The 22,633-nt window shown below is 44.9% G+C and overlaps 1 protein-coding gene across 1 annotated transcript in view; it reads right to left on the reverse strand.

Annotated features, from left to right (window-relative positions):
• Positions 1-17,212, reverse strand: part of NUP107 (nucleoporin 107) — a 65,036-nt gene extending 47,824 nt beyond the window's left edge. Inside the window, exons 1-6 of the mRNA XM_029597229.1 lie at positions 17,028-17,212; positions 16,702-16,793; positions 16,008-16,106; positions 9,371-9,486; positions 4,399-4,543; positions 2,493-2,596 (exon numbers count right to left, since the gene is read on the reverse strand). Of these exons, the coding sequence (XP_029453089.1) occupies positions 2,493-2,596; positions 4,399-4,543; positions 9,371-9,486; positions 16,008-16,106; positions 16,702-16,793; positions 17,028-17,188 (717 nt within the window). The 5' untranslated portion in view covers positions 17,189-17,212. The remainder of the gene's footprint in view (positions 1-2,492; positions 2,597-4,398; positions 4,544-9,370; positions 9,487-16,007; positions 16,107-16,701; positions 16,794-17,027) is intronic.
• Positions 17,213-22,633: the final 5,421 nt, after the last annotated feature.

Consider the following 22,633-nt stretch of genomic DNA (forward strand, 5'->3'; position numbering starts at 1 on the left):
TGGGGTAAGAACGAGAAGATTAACCTTGTGAAGGTTGTCTGGGCTGTGGCAAAGGAGGATGTCTATACTGCTGATAAGGCCTGTATGATTTCTTGGAGTAATAAGGCCTTTTGTATGAGAAGTATGGCCGTCTAGATGCAGGTTGAGAGTAACCGGAGGCTGATAGGGACTAGAAGACATTTTCTTTGGGATACTGACTCCCTGAACTTTTCGCCGAAGAGGTTAACCCCCAAGCAGGGTAGGTCAGCCAGTCTTTCATGGACATTGTCACAGACCGTGCTAGCCTACAGCCAAGCCATGTGACGTTCACTTATGGAGGCTGTTGACGTACATGCACATGTGTCGAAGGCTTCATATATTGAACGCGGCAAATGAAGAACTGTCTCTTCCAGGTTGTGGAGCGTGGGTATGAGTAGTTTGCCCAACTCTCCCCTAATGAAAGGTTTGAGACTCTGAATGCATTCCTATCCGAGCTGTAAGCATAGACCCCTGGAACACTTTGTTGCCAAATTTATCCAGCATTCACTTATCCTTTCCCAGAGGGTGTTACAATGAAGACAGTCCTTCTTTGCCCATTTCATCACGGACTCCACTCAACTGAATTATGGGGTAGTTGGACAATGCTACACCCAGGTGACTTCATGTGGAATTTTAAATCAATCTTATGTAGGTCCCGTGAAGGGCATCTCCCACATTTTTAGTAGTACTGCCTGAGAACTTTGTGTTCAGAGGGGGATATCCAAAATTTTTAGGATACCTAGGACCTCCAACCTAGGGTCCAAGTCCTTTCAGTCCTCCACTTTAAGCACAGCTCCCTTCTCAAAATGAGCAGATGAGATCCTTTAGTGGAGATGTGTGATCCGATGTCTCTGGTGCTAGATCCAAAGGGATGCCAAGAGCTGCTTGGGGACTCCCCTGGTGATAGAGAATTGACTAAGTGAGCGAAGGGTGAGCTTCACAGAGAAAGGATGTGAGGTGAGGTCAAGCTCTTGCTCCCAGATGGTGAGGAATGGGTGCCTGATCATGGGGGGCAGGTGATCATGGAGGTGCTCCTGGTTTTACACTTTCCGGAGTGGTTGACTGAATGAGATAGGCTGAAGGAAAAGCGAGAGGTTCCAGGACTGGAAACAGAGAGGTGAAGAATGTGCTAGCTATATCTATGAACTCATTGTCCCAGACTCAAGGGCAGAGCATGCCAATCCCTCATGTTTTTGCCTCGATGAAGATGACTGGTGGCTTGATGCAAATTGTGTCGTATTGATTGCGTCAAACGATGCTGCGCTGACAGTATTGCTTTTTTAGCTGATACTGAAGCCGCATTTGTCGAAGCCTCTCTGTGCTTTGTCTTTGGAGATCGTTCCAACACTGTTTCTGATGCATCTCGATATAGCATTGAGGATTCAATCTTCACTGCCCTGGTTCTCTGCACCCATGGGGACATTTGTCCATAGGAACTGCAATTTGCCTGGTCATGGTCGGGGCCCAGACATAGGTAACACCGGTCATGGCCATCTGTGAGTAAAATGATCTGGCCACAGAAACAGGCCTTGAAGCCACTGGACGCTCTTTTTGACATGATGGATTCCTCTTGTCTCTTCCCAACTGGGAAGTAGCATGGAAAGTGATGTTTTGGGGCTCACTGAGGAAGGAAAATAGAAAAAAGGGGTGTAACGCTTGAAAAAAAGAGAGAAGAGAATACCGTCCATGCGGAGTGCCGACTGAAGGGATGCTGACGCCAGTGCCCATGAACTCCTGCGCATGCTCAGTGAAGAAAAAGCTCTGATAGCTTTGAGAGTTTCCGTCCAGTGCTGCCAGGGAGCGCACTACCACACAGCATGGCTAATTCAGCCCTGCTTATCAAATGAAAATAATTTTCCCACTGCACATTTTCAGTGGAAAGCTTTTAGTTTGTAATATGTAAAAAGTATAATTGATATAATACATCTGGGATGCACTGTAGTGCATGCAAACTAGAGCATAGGATAACTGTAAAACAGATTAACACAGAATCTCACATTAACAACTTTCTAGCTATCTTTGCACAGACTCCATTAATATAAGCATCAGATACCCGGCATTACATGAACCTAAAATCAATGAATCCAACTGTATTTAAAAAAACATGTATACCGTATAACCTTTCAATACATTAGAAGCGGTTTAGAATACAATTCCTAAAGAGATATGTCTGCGTTGCAGATCCTGGATGTGATTTACTCGTGAGCCTGCCCATTGGCTTAGTTCTTAACCATTTCAGCCAGAAGTCCCGGCTTCCATTCTGCTGCCACAGCTGGCAATACTAAAACAGTAATGAAAGCCTCTGGGGGAAAGATGAAACCAACGTCAATACGATAGGGAAAAAGCAGCTCGCTGAAGCCGAGGGACATCTAAAGGGGGTGTGATGGCAGCTGAATGGGAAAAACAGATAAAATGCCCTAGAATGACAGTGCAACTTACCCTCACATAAATAAAAAAAAAACAACAAAGCATACCTGTTCCGTGCAAGTAGCCTCATACTCTTCCACCAGATCAAACACTTCACTTGAAGAGTGGTTCAGGAAGGAGTGCAGGAAGTTTGGATATATGCTCACAGTCGCTACAAAGAGAACCAAGCAGAAAAGTATATTTAGACGGCCATGTTCTGGGACACAGCTAACCTTCTGGGACAGAGTCAGACTAGGTGGCTGTTCCATCTCATTCGGTAATCAGATTTTGTCAGGTTCCTGTTAACCAGCATCTCTCTTTTTTTTTTATTTGTGTTTTTCTATACCGGCATTCACGGGAGTTCGTATCATGTCGGTTTACATAAAACAAGGGGTGATCAATACATTATAACGTACATAACTAAAACATAAGAGTATACATTACAGGAGTATAACAAGTGCACGGAAGAAAAAAGTTACAATAAAACAGGGGTTATTCTAACTGGGATTAGAGTTAAAGGAAAGATAAAAAGTTTAACAAGAAATAAAACATTGTAGTGATTGGTTGGTAGTAGGGATGTGAATCGTTTTAGGACGATTAAAATTATCGTCCGATAATTTTAATATCGTCTTAAACCGTTATGGAACACAATACAATACAGATTCTAACGATTTATCGTTATAAATCGTTAGAATCGTGAGCCGGCACACTAAAACCCCCTAAAACCCACCCCCGACCCTTTAAATTAAATCCCCCACCCTCCCGAACCCCCCCCAAATAACTTAAATAACCTGCGGGTCCGGCAGCGGTCCGGAACGGGCTCCTGCTCCTGCATCTTGTCGTCTTCGGCCGGCGCCATTTTCCAAAATGGCGCCGAAAAATGGCGGCGGCCATAGACGAAAAAGATTGGACGGCAGGAGGTCCTTCCGGACCCCCGCTGGACTTTTGGCAAGTCTCGTGGGGGTCAGGAGGCCCCCCACAAGCTGGCCAAAAGTTCCTGGAGGTCCAGCGGGGGTCAGGGAGCGATTTCCCGCCGCGAATCGTTTTCGTACGGAAAATGGCGCCGGCAGGAGATCGACTGCAGGAGGTCGTTCAGCGAGGGTTCCGGCGCCTCGCTGAACGACCTCCTGCAGTCGATCTCCTGCCGGCGCCATTTTCCGTACGAAAACGATTCGCGGCGGGAAATCGCTCCCTGACCCCCGCTGGACCTCCAGGAACTTTTGGCCAGCTTGTGGGGGGCCTCCTGACCCCCACGAGACTTGCCAAAAGTCCAGCGGGGGTCCGGAAGGACCTCCTGCCGTCCAATCTTTTTCGTCTATGGCCGCCGCCATTTTTCGGCGCCATTTTGGAAAATGGCGCCGGCCGAAGACGACAAGATGCAGGAGCAGGAGCCCGTTCCGGACCGCTGCCGTTCCGGACCGCCGCTGGACCCGCAGGTTATTTAAGTTATTTGGGGGGGGGGTTCGGGGGGGGGGGGGATTTAATTTAAAGGGTCGGGGGTGGGTTTTAGGGGGTTTTAATGTGCCGGTTTTCGATTTTTTTCGATTTTTTTTTAACGATTTTTCACGATTTTTCACGATATTTTACCCCCCCAAACGGCAACAATACGATTCCCTCCCCCTCCCAGCCGAAATCGATCGTTAAGACGATCGAGGACACGATTCACATCCCTAGTTGGTAGTGTCTGATTCAGTTAATAGAACATTCTCTACTAAACTGAATCTCTCTTCCCATACCCTTTAACATTTCTTTCTATATGTATTTCTTGTAGCTCCTTTCTTTCTCTGGATACTACTGTAAAGTTGTATCCAGAGAAAGAATGTATAACATGCAGAGTTTGCAGTCTTTGTTGGGGGAATTGTGTGTGTGTGTGTAAAAAATGTCATCCATTCAGTGTGCTCGCTCTCCTTCCAAAAACCCAATCTACAGGAAATCATCTATTTCAGGGCAGAATTCCAAAATAGTCCATTGGACCTGCTTCCCCAGGATCTTCTTCACGTAGCATAACTGCACTGAGCGAGACATCATCTGACAGCCCTGGGGAGTTAAAGTTAAAATACATTCCCGAGCGCTGCGGGGAAAAGGATGCTGCCAAGTTGCTCTCATCCAGAGTAGAAATCTAGGAAAAAAAAACAAAAAACAGCACACATGCAATTAGTGGAAAACAAACAAGGCACTCATTATGAATATCACAATGGCTGGAAGGTATAATCAGGAGCAGTCTGATGCTGTGTGCAAAGTCTATCCAAATGTGATCCCCTCTATCTCTCTCTCTCTTTTTTTTTTTTTTTTTTTTTTTTAGCTTTTACAGGAAGGAAGTGGTGCATCAAATGCTAAAAGAAAAAATAATTGATTCTACCATAATGCAGCAAAGTGGGAAAAGGAAAAAAAGTGAGAGGTCCCAAAGATTGTATCACACCCTGCAAGCATAACTGGGATTTGTAATACCACAACAAAGAAATAAAGGAAAATTGTTTTTTAGCTGCTAATTTTCATTTCTGGACTGCCACAGATTAGACCAGACTCCTGCGTTTTGCCTCCCTGCCAGCAGATGGAGACAGAGAAGAAAAGCTTTAGGCCAAGTAGTAGTGTCAGTAGAGTGCCACCTGCAGTTCCTCAGTATAACTTGTACCCAATCAAATATTAGAATAACCATTCCAGACCCCCAAAACCCCTCAACGAGCAGTATGACATGAAACTAGCTCTAGCATTGATGTCATGGAACCCAGTACCTATAAATAATCCCAAACTCTGGGAACTGGGAACTACAACAGACAGCAAATCTGACTCTGTAGTTTCATCACCCTTTCCTCCGTGGGAGGCACCTTGTCAATCCATGTGTTAAAACGAGCTCCCAGGTACTCCAGGGATTGGCATGGCCTTAGATGGCTCGTCATTAGGTCCACAACTTCTCCATGACCCACTGTGCTACCTGCTGACAAATTTCTGCAACTTTGCTTGAATGATCCAGTCATCCAGAAATGGATGCACAACAACTCCTGCTACCATCATCACTATTACTTTGGTGAACGTCTGCAGAGCTGTCGCTAACCCGAAAAGAAGGGCACAAAACTGAAAATGATCTCCCAGAACCATAAACTTCAGAAAGTTCTGGTGCTCCAGCCCAACCGGAATATGCAGATACGTCTCTGTGAGGTCTAGTGAGGCCAGAAACTCTTTTGCATACCGCCACTGCGACCAAATGCAGGTCTCCATATGAAATCGTGGCACTCTGAGGGCCACATTCACCTTCTTTAAATCCAAAATCAGCCTGAATGTTCCCTCCTTTTTCGGTACCACGAATAAATGGACAGTCCTATATGGCGCGGGGAGCACAGGGGGAAACAATGAAGACCTCTCGTACTGGCCAAGCAAATTCTAATGCGTACTCTCTCATCACTTCTAGGACCCATTGGTCCACTGTGATCCTAGTTCACTCCTCATAAGAGACCCTGCCACTGGAATGGTAGTTTTCTTGGTCACTGCAGAGATCGAAGCCCCTAACTTTGAAAGCATCAAAAGCTCGAGAGTCTCTTCCGGTATCGGATACAACTTAGCCATTGTCCTTCCGACTGGTCCTCAGGTGCGTCCCTCTCCTTGACCACCAATCTCTTCACCAACTTGCGGAAAGGAAAAGCCTTTGCCAGACCTCTCAATCTGTCTACAACTGGATCCACTCCTTCGTGGTCAGACTCTTAATGTGGAAGTTTGATGCCTAGCTCCTTAAGTACTTGTAGAATCAAGGGCCACAATTCATCCTTGCGAAACAGCTGGACCACCTTAGGGTTGCCCCCTTTGGCTACTGGCACCTCTTCCGGTTCAGACATTCTGAACATCTGGAGACGCCTCTGCCAGACCATTCGTGCCCTCTGAGTTCTCAGCCTTCTCCATGGGGCTGATTAGCTGCCCAGCCAAGCTGAATACACTCCAGATGCTCACAGACCTACTTCTCAGCCACTTCAGGCCTTTTTGCAGGCCACAGGCAACCCTGTGGCTAACCTTGGAGGTGAGGGTGCTTCTGACCATATATGCCCTATGGAGAAGTGGCAAAACAATCCTCAGAATCCTCCTCCAGCACGGCCACCTCCTCTTCAGAAGCTCTGCGAGATTTTGGATGGCCAGCGATATGGGAGGAGGAGGATGAATTCCCTGCCTCCCCAGGAGCCTCTCTCGCTGCTGCCACTGAAGCCAAGATGGCCACCATTCCCCGCACTTACAGGGAAAGTATCAGCGGCAGCCCCTGATGCTCACAGTCTTCTTTTCTACTGCCCTCTCCCCCAGAAACCCAGTGGGTGCAGAATCCTGCCTTAGTCAGCCATGCACATGGTTCCCCACACAAGTGGCAGCTCTTAGTGTGATCTTTCACTGGCACCATTGTCATATGTACCACCTTCCTGTCGCTTGCCACGAAGATACGCTGAACGCCGGGACCCCCAGCTATCACCAGATGTAGCCCTGCGATCCCCGATCACATACAGTGGCAGCTGGAGCCCAGATACACAGCAGCCTAGTCAGATGGCTGACCTGTCTTCTTTTTTTCTTTTAAACTTACTGCCCTGAACAAAAAACACTTTCCTGCATGCTGCAGAGCTGACTGCTGGATCCAAAGGGCTCTCTGGAGGAACTGGACCACCAGCTTTCCAAACCTCCCCCATCCCCAGTGTCTGGATACGAGCCTTCACCAAGGCCTCAATAGGGAGGGGAGGGGAGGGGGCCCTCCAGGCACTCAACCCCCTGGGAGGACTGCTTTTACATTATATATTTGTAAAGCATATACGCTGCTTTTCCTGTTCCATGTAAACCGATGTGATGTTCCCAACGAATGTTGGTCTAGAAAAACTCGAAATAAATACATATTTTTTTTAATATTCCAGACTTCAGGTTTTACACCTGTACCATCTGCTGGAGACAGAGAAATACTGAGGGACTGCAGGTGGCACACACTAGGTTAAGTAGCAGTATCAGTAAAACTCTGTCTCCATCTGCTGGCGGGGAGGCAAAACCCAGGCATCTGGACTGATCTGGTGTATGAACAGAAACGTGCGTCACATGCATAGCTAAAGGGCACAACAAAAATGATGAACCAGTACAAGTCAAACTTGGGAAGAGTAGCGCCAATTGATAAGGCTTCAATCTGTGGCAAAAGATTATTCTTCCTATAGTTTTGTGCGATTTTAGCTCCAATCTCCAAGCCAGTGTCCTAGCTGCTTGGAAAAGAGAGTGTGCACTTTTACCTTATTCCCTTCCTGGACATCACCTCTTTGCTTCCTCCTCTGCCACCAGTTAGCCCATTAACCCCACTGACATCTAAATGTCCTAAGTGAATGAACGTAAGATGTATTCCCACTTATCCCGCATATATTTTATATCCTGGATATATATTTTACATCTCGGGAGAAGAAGAAATCTGATCCTCTTAATGTGGCACAGGAGAACAATGATTTAATGGTTCAGATGGGTAATTCATCAGCATTTCTGGAATCTTCTGGAGACAGAGCATGGGGAATATCGTGGAACGTTGTTTATTACATTTGTATTTCCATCTGACCGTGACTCAGTATTGAAACTGTTTCTTCGAAATCGTGACAAGTTATTTCTTGGACAGAAAATATGGGTATATCCAGACATCGCCAGGGCTACCCAACAGCGTGGAAAGAAATGTCTTCAGATGGCTCCAGAAGCATGTCAGTTAGGAGCTAATCTGATGATTTGATACCCTCGTAAATGTGTTCTAAGATTTCAGAATAACAGATGTGTGTTCTTTCAGCCCTCGCAATTATGTTTCTTTCTTGATTCCCATTGTCACAACATATTAGCCAAAATGGTAGTTGAAGTACAATGAGAATACGGCCCGGCTTCTCTCTCTCCCCGTTTCCTTTAACGTGAAGTACAATGAGAATACGGCCCGGCTTCTCTCTCTCCCCGTTTCCTTTAACGTGAAGTACAATGAGAATACGGCCCGGCTTCTCTCTCTCCCCGTTTCCTTTAACGTGAAGTACAATGAGAATACGGCCCGGCTTCTCTCTCTCCCCGTTTCCTTTAACGTGAAGTACAATGAGAATACGGCCCAGCTTCTCTCGCTCCGTTTCCTTTAACGTGAAGTACAATGAGAATACGGCCCAGCTTCTCTCTCTCCGTTTCCTTTAACGGGAAGTAAAACGAGTATATGGACCGGCTTCTCTCTCTGTTTCCTTTAATGTGCACAAAGTAATTTTTGCTTTTTACCTCCCTCCACAATTTCATGGCAAAGGAATTAGAGGGCTGGAGATTAAAGAACTTTTTTTTTCTTACTAAAATTGTATTTCTTTTTACTTTTTCTAGATCCCCTTTTATTCTGTTACACTGATACGCTGAATTGCTGTCTAAACTGGTTAAATTTAATAAAAGAAAATAAAAATAAAAATGTATTCTCAGGTTTGATAGATATTGAAGGCCACTGAATTATGAATGTGCGAACGGGCAGCAGTGTTTCAGAAGTTTAATTCACTCTTTTTTTTTTTTAAGCAATGTAACAGACAATTTGTCCTGTAACTGCTTACAGAACACAAAATTCAAAGCTGCTCAAAACCCACACGTCCTCCCCAGTCTGCGAGCACAACTCGCGTCGCCTCATAAACCGCCAGGTCAGGTGCACGAGAAGCCTCCTCACTAAGACACCGATCAACGTGGCACCTCAAAGGACTTTCACAAAATCATGTTCAATCTGTCGCTGCCCTGGGTCCTAAAAAGGACCCAAAGCAGGCCACGGCCTGAAGGCAGCTGGGCCGAGGCTGAAAACGGCGCAAAGACATGGCAGCCGCATCCCTTCACTGCACAGGACAGGGTGTGCGACCTGCGCCAGAAAACCCACAGTCGTTGAAAAACATTTCTGGGAACCGGGGTTTGATTTCTTACCCCCCCTCCCCCCCCCCCCGGGTATCACCTATAAAAGAAAGGTCTCCTGTACCATTGACAGCGTTCCGAGGCGTCCTGGGGTCTGCATCAGGTGAGGCGATGTCCCCAGCGTCCCCAGAATAGCAGACACGTCCGGTTGCCTTGTAGCGCTGAGATTCTGTGGGGTTACTGCAAAGGAAGAATGGTTTCCAGGTAAGAATCGGTCATTTCAAATCACGGGGGATGCTTCTGCAGCCTGACAAACACTCAGCGCCTTGTATTTCAATGCTCTTACAAGGAAGAGGAAGATGAGAAGAAGGCAGTCTCACGCTACCAAAGAAACAATACACGTATAATAAAAACAGGTCAGCATTGTGGCCAATTAAGAAGGGTTTCCCCTAAAGAGAGCTGTGGTTTCTTCCACACTGGTGCCCGGCTCTAGTAGCCATATTGATCCTGCACACAACTGGATTTTTTTGGAGGCTGAGACTTTTTAAAAGCACCAACACAAGATGCTGTAGTAAACGAGATTGTGACTACCTTCACTTCCCTGCAGCTTAAGATCTTCTGTGCTTAGCTCACCCTTTCTTGAATTGCACAGTAAGAGCAGAGGATGGCATAAAAGGACCAACCAGTCCATCCAATCTAGTCCGTAATCTCTGTCCACATTGCCAGAGCTCTATCCTAGCTACCAGCCAAGGAGCCTGACTCCTTAATTCAAGGCATTTTGTGTGTCAGCTTCTTCTACCGTAATCCACCCTCTCAGGTAGCCGAGCACCCCTCTCTTTTCCAGCCACAAACCAAAAACTGCTTACCTGGAACACTGTCCCCCGAGAACAGCAGGGATCAGTCCCCCACAAGTGGGGAAAATGTATTTACTGGAGCCCTGGCTGCTGCAGTGGTTGCACAGCTTCCAGAGCTCTCTCCATGATTTATGGAACGAGTGCTGGCCACCCTGCGTCATGACCGTGGCTTAGGGCTCCTCCTCAGTTTGGTATATAAAGGAGAAGCAGGTGTGCCCCTCCTGCTATCCTCAGAGAACACCTGTTACAGGTAAGCAACTTTTGCTTTCCCCAAGCCTAAAGCAGGATATTCTGTCCTCACATAACCCTGAAAAAACCAACACCACTGCCAACTGGCCAAAATGGACAGTTTTTATTTTTTTAAGGGCAACCTGAAAATAATAAGGGACAGGCCCCTAGGGGAGACAGAGTTGGATGCTAAACCTCAAAGAGACCTTTCAGGACAAGCTGGCTAAACCTACCATAGTATGGGGAGTCCCTGTTTAAACAGTAATGGGATGTGAATGTGGGAGAGATTGCTATGTCTCAGCCTTGCATATCTTTTCCAGGTAGCAACCTATGCGCCATGCCGCTAACACTATGTACCTTAACACGCCCTTCTAGAGTCAAGCCTGCCTGGGAATAACAGAAAGAGATGCAGCCTGATATCCAATTAGACAGGGTACATTTAGATACTGCAATTCCAGGTCCTTTTGGGTCAAAAGAAACAAAAAGCTGGATGGACTTCAGTTTGCTCCAGGTAGCAGGCCAAGGCTCTTTTGCAATCCAAACCGTGCAAGGCTTGTTCAGCTTTGTAGACATGCGGCCTGGGGAAGAATATCAGAAGGACAATTGACTGGTTAAAGTGGAAATCCTACAGGAGCTTAGGATGCATGCATAGAACCACTTTACAGTGAAAATTTAGCATAAAGTGGAAGAGTCACTAGGCCTGGAGCTCATGGGCTCTGCAGGAGAAAGTGACAGCCACTAAAACCAGGACTTTTCAGTTCAGCAGTCCAATGGCTCAAAAAGAAAGGCTACTCTGGTTTTCTAAAGTAGTGGCTGAAAGGTAAGGGAAAATAGGTTAGCATCCATAATCTATAAGATATTGCAGACAATATCTGGAGAAGCTAGGAAAGCTGTCAGGAATGCAAAGATTCATATGGAAGCAAAAATATGCTAAAACAGGGAAATGACTTATGGGATGTGTCAGCGATAGGAGGAAGTGCAAAAGTGCCACTAAGACTCAGACGAGAAGAGGAGGAATATGTAAAGGCTGATGAGGAAAACACAAAATTAATCAACAAGACACAGTAGGGGGCTCGATGTAAGGCTTCAACAGAAGCAAGTCCCGCATGAACTTGACAATTAAAAGCACTACAGAGATGGGTTTGCCTTCTACATTGTGATAAAATGCCAAATGCACAGAGGTGAACCCCAAGCCTTAAGATCAGACTCAGATATAGAAGATACAAGCAGTTGTGTGTGTGCAGGAGAAGAAAGGATCTAAGAATTTTCCCTCAAACCAAAAGGCAAACCTCCTCCACTTAAATAAGACTTCCTAGTGGGATCTTTCCTAGAGGCCAGAAAAACATGAGAGGCCCACTGGACAGACTTAGGGAATCCCATACTACCCTGTTTTCATCCCGGCTGTGAAGATTAGGGACTTGATGGTGGGGTGGAGTAATGTTCCCTGATTTTGTGTGATGCGAGAGAGAATTTCCCAAGTGGATCTCAGCACTGGGGGAGACAGGATCTCTGATGGAAAATTCTGAAGAAGCAAGAACCAAACCTGTCTCAGACCCTAGGATGTTAAGAGAATCAGTCTCCTAGTCCCAAGTGAGTTTTTCAAGCGCTTTTGCAACTAGAAGAACTGGAGGATTTACATACAGAAGATCCTTTCCCCAACCCAGAGAGAAAGCAACCAAGCTAGTCTGTCTTTCAACCTTCTTGAACAAAACGAAGGAACTTTCTTTATCCAAGCAGATACAAAGAGATCCACCACAGGTGAACCCCCATCCTGGAATATCTGGTTTGTAACTCATATCGCGTGGCTCCCAGGGAGCAGCTCACCTATGTCCTCTAGGGTATTCTCGCTGCCTGGCAGATATTTGGCTTTGAGGGCCATTCCCTGTGATATTGACCCGTTCCCATGTTGGGAAGCTGTCAGAATATGGAAGTGTGAACCTGTTCCTCCCTGCTGGTTCAGGTAGGACATGTCTGAAGGACTGACTGTACTAGGCCAATTCTGTTGGCCAACTAATCTCTGAAAGCCTTTAGGATCACCCTTAGCTCCAGACCAGATCACCCTTAGCTCCAGAGCCCCTCTACACGAGCTCCCCACTTAGGTTTAATGGTGGCTAGGACAATTTGGACAGGAGGAGTTTGGAAGGGTATTCCTTCTGCCAGAGTTCACTGGACCAGCCACCAGGACAGAGAGTCCTTAAGCTGCTGTGTTGTGCGGACACTGATGCCAACAGTTAAAAAGGATACAGAGCAGCTTTTAAACTAGACCACTGGGGAAAGCAGACAGTCGCTCAGAAGCGCATGGCTCGGAGGGAGATATCTTCAAGGATACTGGCAATTCAGAGAAGTTAGAATATCCCACTAGACAGGCTGGGGTAAAGCATGAAAGTCCAGATGACCATGATTAGCAAATATTAAATAGAGTGGTGGTGATTCTTCTTATTACGTTGGGTATGCTTTCTTAAAGAGCCATGTTTTAAATTTTTTTTTTTTTTAAATGTTTGTGATGATGGCTCCATTCTTAGTTCAGTGGGGAGGGTGTTCCATAAATGTGGCCCGGCTAATGAGAAAGTGCCTTCTCTTGTTGAGTTGAGGCGGGTTAATTTTGGGGAGATAGTTGCAAGGAGACCAGTGTTAGTGGAGCGCAGATTTCTCTTTGGGACTTTGTCTTGTTCTTATATAAGGCTTTATGGATAAGGGATAAAACTTTATCCCGAATTCTGTAAGTGATTGGCAGCCAATGCAGTTCTTTGAGAACTGGGGTGATATGATCTGATCTTCTGCTGCTGTTGAGTGATCTTGCCGCAGCATTTTGCAGAAGATGAAGCGGTTTAACAGTGGAAGCAGGTAAGCCAATGAGTATTGCATTGCAATAATCTAATTTGGAAAACAAGAAGGATTGTAAAGCTATACGATAATCTTGATGGTGAAGGAGAGGTTTGATTCTTTTTAGTACTTGAAGCTTGTAGAATCCTTCTTTTATTATGTTGTTAATGTGCTTCTTAAAGCAAAGGCCAAATTGATTCCAGGATGGAGTCGCTCCAGAGGGGGCTACTAAAATGGGTAGTGGTCTTCATTCTAAAGCATATGGGGATGGACAAAGATCTAAACATGTACACCCTGGAGGAAAAGTGAGATAGGGGAGATATGATAGAGACATTCAAATATCTCAGAGGCTTCCATGCACAGGAGGTAAGATTCTTTCAATGGAAAGGAGGCTCTAGAACGACAGATCATGGGATAAGGGTGAAAAGGGATAGACTCAGGAGTAATCTTACTTTTTTTAAAGACTAAGCAGTGGATGCATGGAACAGCTTCCCAATGGAGGTGGAGGAGACAAAAATGGTATCTGAATACAAGAAAGCATGAGATAAACACACGCGATCTCTGAGGAAGCATTGGAAACTGTAAAGCTGAATTAGTTGGTCAGATGGGCAGACTAGATAGGCGCCAGTCTATGTTTCTAATAAAATTGGCAACACAATAATGAGAGAGTTCAGTATTGATTGGGTAAATGTCACAGAAATGTTAGGGAGGTAAAGTTCTTAGATGCCATAAACATAAGTGTAATATGTTTAAGATGGTAAATCATCTTGTTTAATTTTGAGAAACATGGAATATAAATTATTTAAATAAATGACTGCTTCATATAGCAGCTGATCATGGACTTGTCAGGATTTGTTCTTAGTTGAAATTAGGACATGGTGCAAGAGAGAGGTCATATATTCATTTGGCAACAGTGATCATAATGCAATTCAATTCGACAAAATCACTGGAGGGTGGATATTAAGTAAACTATTCCAGTAGAATTTAATTTTTAAAGAAGGGAGACTAATATAACATGAGGAAATTAGCAAAAAAAACAACCCCACAAAACTAAAAAAAGTTTGCTAAGGTTAAAAGTTTGCATTAGGTGTGGACATTATTTAAAATACCAGCTTGGAAGCCCAGATAAAATGTATTCCACTCGTTAAAAAAGTCAAAGGAAGACCAAAGGACTGCCAGTATGATTTAATAATTAATTGAAAGAAGCAAAGCCATTTTCAAAAAATGGGAAGCAGACCTAAATGAGAGAGAGAGAAACGCATAAACACTGGCAAGTTAGATGTAAACAGTAATAAGGCAGGCCAAGAAAGAATTTGAAAAGAAGCTTGCTTCAGAGGTAAAAACTAATAAAAATTGTTTCAAGTATATTCAAAGCAAAAAAAAAACTGAAGGAGTCAGCTGGACTGCTAGATGACCAAGGAGTAAAATGGATTCTCAGAGAGGACAAGACAACAGAAAAAGTAAATTAATTCTTTACTGAGGAGCAGGTTGGTGGAACCTACACACACCAGAAACATTCTTTGAAAATGATTTTGAGCAATTAAAGCAATTCATTGTATTAGATGAAAGTGACAAATAGTAACAAATCACCAAAACCGGATGGTAGTCATACCATGAAATTGTAAACTTGTTACTAGTTATTTGAAACAGCCACAGTACCTGAAGACTGGATGGTGGCTACTGTAACTGACCATTTTAGTCCTACTCTGTTTCCTGTCTTAACCAGTTACCAGTCAACAAAAAGGAGACAGCTTCTATTCTAGGACTTTTAAATTTCCTAACAAGTTGCTCATGAGGGGCTTTATCAAATGTCTTCTGAAAACCCAAATGCACTATCAATCTGTTCATTTATCTACACCTTCATTAAAAAGTCTAATAGATTAGGAAGGCAAGACTTCTCTTTGTTAAAACCATATTGATTCTACCCCATAAAACTAAAAAGTCTATGTATATGGTCAGTAATTTTGTTTCTAAGAAGAGCTTCTACCATTTTGCCCAGTGCAGACATCAAGCTCTCGGGTCTATAATTTACTATATCATCCCTGGAGCCTTTTTTTTTTTTAAATTTGTGTTTTCCAAATTGAAGAAGATCAATAGTAAAGTGCCCCAGGGATCTATATTAAGACCTGTGCTATTTAACATTCATAAATGATATGGAAAAGGGAACAAATGAGGTGATCAAATTTGCAGGACATAAAATGATTCAAAGCAGCAAATTATGAGGAACTCCTGGATGAGCTTACAAGACTAGAAGATTGGGTACCTAAATGGCAAATTAAATTTAATGTGGAGAAGTGAAAAAAGTGATGCACAACAGCAAAAGTAACCACAACTACAGGTAGTTTCCTTATTAGGAATCAGCATCTAGGAAAAGTGCCTTGGAGTTCCTGTGGCCGATACATTGGAATGCTCAGCTCAGTGTGCGGCAGCAGTCAATAAAGCAAATAGAATGTTAGGAATTATTAGGAAGGGAATGGTTAATAGAACAGAATAAGAATGCTGGGAAAACCTTACTTGCAGTGGAGGTTTTTCGCACAGGTTTAAGAAGCCCTGCTCTAGAGCAAGCAGTCTTTTATTGCTTATATCCTAGGCAATGTACAAAAGGTCTATAAAAGACCAAAACATGCATAATAAAATATGAAATACAAAACAGTACTGAAACAAAACAAGCGAATAAAACAGAAAGCACTTAATATGATGATAAAACCACATGTAAGTAAAACAGGTTAAAACAATAAAATACTATTTGCAATATTGTATAAAGCTCTTAAGGGTGGAATGTATTTATTAAATACCAGGATAGCAGCTATAGTTAATATAGTAATTAGTTTTAAATCACTGCAAATGTCATCTTACTGGAGTGGTGGGGCAAGGAGAGGGGAGTCCAAGACAACAGCTGGCCTCTTGCTACTAATGGTGTTGTACCACTCCAGCTGTTACCAACAGGTATTTGAACTGGAGGGCGAGTTAAGAAAAGGTTCAAGTTTCAACTTTTAAATAGAAGTGAACAGTATGCATCTGGTAAAACAAACAAATCAGAACTACAGATCCTTTGGAACAAATCTGGTAGAAGTGTTCAAACCCTACTGGATAGCTTATTAAAATATTTTATAAAACCTAGGATTAGCCATTCCTGGGGAAAGTACTGCATCCCTCTCCCCAGGGAACTTAGATGCCACCGAATAAAATGTGTATTTAATATTAATTAAAAGTTGTATAATTCAGTTTTTTGGTATATATTAATAAAGTATAGAATTCAGTGTGCAGTCATGGTAGATGACAGTACATAAGCGCAATGAGGTCCAACCACTCTTTTTATAAGCACATTGTACCGATTTCTCTCACAAGACAATTTTTCTTAGGCACCTCCTTTACATACGTGAATTCTTTCGCGGCTGTGACACCTTCTGTTAGAGGAGGGTTTTTTTTAAATTCCAGGGTCACCAGGCGACATGCATTTACATTAAAAACGAAAATACACCGATATTTTCAACAGCGAGAAAATATAAGCAGGTGTGTGTCAGCAAGCGAGAGCCAGTAATAAGGATACGAGAGACTCTCTTCTGGGAGCCCTGGCGGCGAGCCGTCCTGGACACCTCCACATCCCGCACCTCCGGGGACACCATCTCCCCTAAGACGGACCTGCAAAAAGAAGAGCCACACGGTGAGCAGCCGAGCTCGGCCTGCCCGTACAGAACAGCCCCCGGTCGCAGCACCGCACGTTGCAGATGCACAGAAGAGACAGTCCCTCCCCCCCCGCCCGGAGCGTACAGTCTAAACCGACAAAGCGTCATTGAGGACAGGGGCTGCTTTAAGGATCTTAGCTCCGTTAAATCTAGAAAACGATCGGGCTGGGTGCAAGGAGCCAGTCCTCACCGATCCATGCCTCCCCAGCAGGTCCGCCGCGCGCCACAGCCGCCTTCCCGGCAACCCCACCGTCCCAATTGATTTCCGAGCAAATCGAGCCGCGCGTCACCAGACGTGCCCTTCTCAGGCGCATGCGCGTGAAGGAGAAACCCCCCCCCCCCCCATCCCATCCTCCTTGCGGAGGTACTCGGTGATCGGCTAAGCGCACAGAGCGGGACCGGGAATAGAGGCGGGGGTGGGGCGCGAAGCAGAATTGTCAAGCAAGCAGTTTCACCAAGCTGTGTCTGCTTTCACAATTTATGGGCTTTGGTTCCCCCGGCAGGGTCACGCTGTCGCTCAGAACGAGACACGATCCCTTTCTAGCCACTTCCTTTTCCACGTGCGGCCCTCAGCAGCCGTTCTTGGGTGTAGAGAGGCAGGAAGGCTGGGTGCAGATACCATAACCATCTTTATCGTAGATAAAATAAATACTGCTACTGCATGACCATTCTAGGGCATAGGTGGTGTTTGCTTAGGTTGGGAATGGCGGGCGAGATCTGGGGGGGGGGGGGCTGACTTATTACTCATCTGTGGGGGTGGGGGTGGGGCTACCCCCCCCCCCCCCAAAACAGCCTTGGTCCATTGAGCACGCCGCTCTACTGGTGACCAGTACAGATTGTTTCAGCGAACAAACATATCTATAATTGATGGGCCGGTGCCCTGGGAACGCCTCCGTGGTGAATGATAAAACCCCATAACTTCACTACGGGTTGACCTCTCCCCCCCCCCCCTCAAACTCCACCGCTAGAGGGAAGCACACTTGACCTTTAAGGGTAGAGGGGCTTAGGTAGGGGGTATGGAACTAGTTTCAGTAGCGGAAGCCTCCTCCTAGCAAGCAACTACAGACTGTAATTTAATATTAACTTCTTGTTATGAAAAAGAAAGTTACAGCACATTTTTACAGAAAGGCTAAACCACCACCCCAGTAGGTTGGACAGTGCCGTGTCTGTTACTTGTATACAGGAACAAAGCCCACGCTTACATATCAAATTTTCCATACATAGTAACAAGCTAGCATATTAGCCTACATCCAGGGACATGGAATACTGATCACGTATTTAAGCTACAGGGCCATCTAATGGAGGCAAACTTTGCACACATCTAACAGCCCGATCCAGTAAAGTCCGTGGGAGAGCGGACTAACGCCCGCTCTCCCGGCGCGCGATCCAGTATTTAAATTAGGCGACGCGGTGCAAACGAGGAAAAGGAGGCGCTAGGGACACTAGCGCGTCCCTAGCACCTCCTTTTGGCCTGGAGCGGCGGCTGTCAGCGGGTTTGACAGCTGACGCTCAATTTTGCCGGCGTCGGTTCTCGAGCCCGCTGACAGCCAGGGGCTCGGAAACCGGACAGCGGCAAAATTGAGCGTCCGGTTTTCGGCCCGACAGCCACGGGCAGAATTCAAAATTTATTTTTTTTTTTTACTTTTTTTTACTTTTGGGGACCTCCGACTTAATGTCGCTATGATATTTATTTATTTATTTATTTATTTATTTATTTAATTTTATATACCGGCAACCGTTTGCACGTCGTGCCGGTTTACAGATAACTTACAAACAAAGATATGTAGGCAGAGCCTTTACAAGGAACAGTGTTTAAAACATAGCTCAGAAACAGAGCAAAACTAGCAAACTTGTGGAAAGAGGGGTAGGGGTGGGTGGGTGAAAAACAGGTACAAAAGGAGTAATATGTACAGGTACAAAAGGAGTAATATGTACAGGGGTCGAGAGATTATTGACGTATACATAGGTTATATTATTGACATCTATATACATTGGCAAATTGACATAGGTTATATTCTTGAAATATACATAGGTTATATACAAAACTGTATAGGCATGTAGAAAATAAGAGATTCAGGTGAGAAAATGGGAACGGTAGAGCTATGTGTCAAATATTATGTGCTAGAAGTTAGGAGTGGGGTTTGTAAGTCATTAGAGGGTGTGGGGGTAGGTCCAGAGGAGGGGGTGTTAGTACGGGGAGGTGGTAGGGTTAAGGTGTTAGTAGGTAAAGTTAAGGTGTTAGTAGGTAAAGAAGACGATTGGGGGTAAGCTTGGAGGAAGAGCCAGGTTTTGAGTTTCTTTTTGAAGGTGGGTGTGGAGGTTTCAATGCGTAGGTCAAGAGGCATGGAGTTCCAGAGGGGAGGGCCTGCGAGGGAGAGGGCTCTGTTCGTGGTGGAGATGAGTCTGGAGGATTTTGTGGAGGGAGGGATAAGGGTTCCACGGTGGGAGGAGCGGGTGGGTCTTGTGGAGGTACGAAGGGTGAAGGGTGGGTTTAGCCAGTTGTAGTGTTCATTAATTATACTTTTGTGGATGAGGGTGAGGGTTTTGTATAGAATTCGTGAGTGGATAGGAAGCCAGTGGAGGTTACAGAGGGTGGGAGTGATATGGTCTTTCTTTTTGGCATTGGTGAGGATGCGTGCGGTAGCGTTTTGAAGGAGTTGTAGAGGTTTGATGTAGGTAGCAGGGAGTCCCAGTAGGAGTGCGTTACAGTAATCAATTTTTGAGAAGATTATAGATTGGAGTACTGTACGAAAGTCCGAGAAGTAGAGGAGGGGTTTGAGTTTTTTGAGGGTTTGTAATTTAAAGTAGCAGCTGCTAAGGATGGATTGTTCCCTTCCCCCCGGCGAGCCTGATCTGCGATCGCACAGACAGCATCACAGCACAACAGCTAAGTCCCTCCCTCCAGACTTACCGTCCAATCGGGGAGACGAGAGGGATTTTAAATTTCACCTCTCTCCGGCGCCGCTGACAATAACAACCTGAGGCCGCCGCTGCTGCTGACGCTACCGCTACCGCTTCTGCTGCCGCTGCAAGAGGAAGGCCTGCGCGATCGGCGCCCAGACCCGTCGGGGTAAGGCCTTTTTGTTCCCTTCCCCCCGGCGAGCCTGATCTGCGATCGCACAGACAGCATCACAGCACAACAGCTAAGTCCCTCCCTCCAGACTTACCGTCCAATCGGGGAGACGAGAGGGATTTTAAATTTCACCTCTCTCCGGCGCCGCTGACAATAACAACCTGAGGCCGCCGCTGCTGCTGACGCTACCGCTTCTGCTGCCGCTGCAAGAGGAAGGCCTGCGCGATTGGCGCCCAGACCCGTCGGGGTAAGGCCTTTTTGTTCCCTTCCCCCCAGCGAACCTGATCTGCGATCGCACAGACAGCATCACAGCACAACAGCTAAGTCCCTCCCTCCAGACTTACCATCCAATCGGGGAGACGAGAGGGATTTTAAATTTCATATCTCTCCGGCGTCGCGCGCCTTTGGCGCGCGACAAAGGGGCTTGCCCCTTTGTGCGCCCCTTCGTGCAGCCCCTGAGATCATACTCTTTTTCATTATCTGCTTAATTCTCCTTTCATACCTTGATTAGAATTCAGCATATCATCTTTAAATCTATAAATTACATTGGCAACAAGATTCAAGTCAGCTGATTCGTGTAAGGGAGACGAGAATAGATCCCAAGCTTTATTCATCAACAGGAAAACAAATTGAAATTGTAATCCAAAATCTCCACAAACCCTGGAACCTCAACAGATAGTGTTCCCTGATCCTAAAGCCAGCTTCGGGTCAATAATAAGCCAGTTTACTGGCCCTTGAATCTTCATCTTCTTTGGAGCACTCGAGTAAGCCTCTAATATTCTCTCTATACCACACAAACAGATCAACATGCTTCTTGGTTTCCCTATCCCTATACATCACCATGTTTGCCATGGCGAATACTCCATACCAATCATCAAGAATCAACGTAAACATCAAACTAAGCCTCTCCCACAACACTACAACCGTCATCAAAGGCTAATTCCAATAATGATTTCACCAATCACACAATTCCTCGGCCTTTCTCTGTTATCTCTTACTCTATTCAATGCTCAATCACTTTCAAAAAAAACTCATATCTTAAACGACTACCTTACTGAAGTAAACCCAGATATCTGTGCAATCACAGAAACGTGGTTTAAACCTTCAGATTTAGCTCTGTTAAATCAACTACCAACTCAGCTTTATGATTTTTTCTCCATACCTAGAACCAAAAGAAAGGGAGGAGGTCTGCTTCTCGCAGCCAAGAAAGGTCTAAGAATATCTTTACAACATTCATATACCACATCAAAATTAGAGCTCTCTTTCTTTAAATCTGATCATTTACAAATTGGCCTAATCTACGCTCCACCAGGATCTTTAGATTCTGACCCTTCACCAGTCATTGAACTCTCTGCCAAATACTTCAACCCAGACAAACCTGCCATCTTACTGGGTGATTTCAACTTACATGTCGATGCTTCACCACAATCCCCAAATTGTGTTACCCTACTCTCGGCTCTCAACTACATGGGCTTCACACAAATTATAAAAGCCCCTACCCACAAAGCAGGTCACACTTTAGACCTTATTTTCATTAATCAGTGCATCTCAAACACAAATACAATCACATGTTCACCTGTCCCTTGGTCGGACCATCAAATCATCAACACGACCTTCAAGCTTTCAGAACATCCTCCACTTTCGTTCCCAAAAAACACTATTCAATTCAGGAAACCTTGTTCTACAGACCTTCTCATCAATCAGTTCACTAATGAATTATCACATCTCGATCTCTCCAACGCATCTACAGCCACCACCTCATGGTGCAACATCACCAAAAAGATCGCAGACATTACCTGCCCTTCCATCACAAAAGTAGTACAACCTTCGCCAGACAACAGGAAACCCTGGTTCACCCCAGAACTGAAGCTGCTTAAACAAGAGCTAAGAAATAAAGAACACACTTGGAGGAGAAACCCATCCCCCACAACATTAGCTATTTATAAAACCTCCCTCAATGCTTATAGGATCACCATACTGAGAACAAAGAGAGATTTTTTCTCAAAAAAAAATACATCATTTCATATTTGATTCAAAAGCACTTTTCTCCTACGTTTCAGCTCTCACTAAACCATCACCTCCTACCATTCCTGATGATCAAGCACTCAACAAAGCATCAGAACTAGCAGAATACTTTAAGGATAAAATTGACAAACTATCTCTTTCTCATCATCTTTTTCATATCCCCCTTTCCCTCACATTACCTCACCTCAACTAAATACAACGCTGGAAACTTTCGAGACCACTTCAGCACTTGAGATAGAAAACATACTTAAAAAAATGAAACCGTCATCTCATCCCTTAGACACAATTCCTACTAACCTTCTCATCGCAATAAGAAACTCCATATCAAAACCAATTGCAGACATCATTAACTGCTCTCTCTCCCAGGGTCTAGTTCCTGACCAACTTAAATTAGCATTCTCAAACCTCTACTTAAAAAACCTAACCTTCCAACCACAGATCCAGCTAACTTCCGCCCAATAGCTAATCTGCCATTGATTGCCAAAATTATGGAAAAGATAGTCAATAAACAACTATCTGAATATTTGGAAGAAAACAACATTCTTGTATCTTCCCAGTATGGCTTTCGGAAATCGTTAAGCACTGAATCTCTCCTTATCTCTCTTACCGATTCTATTCTATCTAATATGGACAAAAAGCAACCACATCTTTTGATACTACTAGATCTCTCTGCAGCCTTTGACACTGTCAACCATTCA

This window comes from Rhinatrema bivittatum, chromosome 4 (assembly GCF_901001135.1).
Source record: "Rhinatrema bivittatum chromosome 4, aRhiBiv1.1, whole genome shotgun sequence".
Classification (NCBI taxonomy): Eukaryota; Metazoa; Chordata; class Amphibia; order Gymnophiona; family Rhinatrematidae; genus Rhinatrema; species Rhinatrema bivittatum.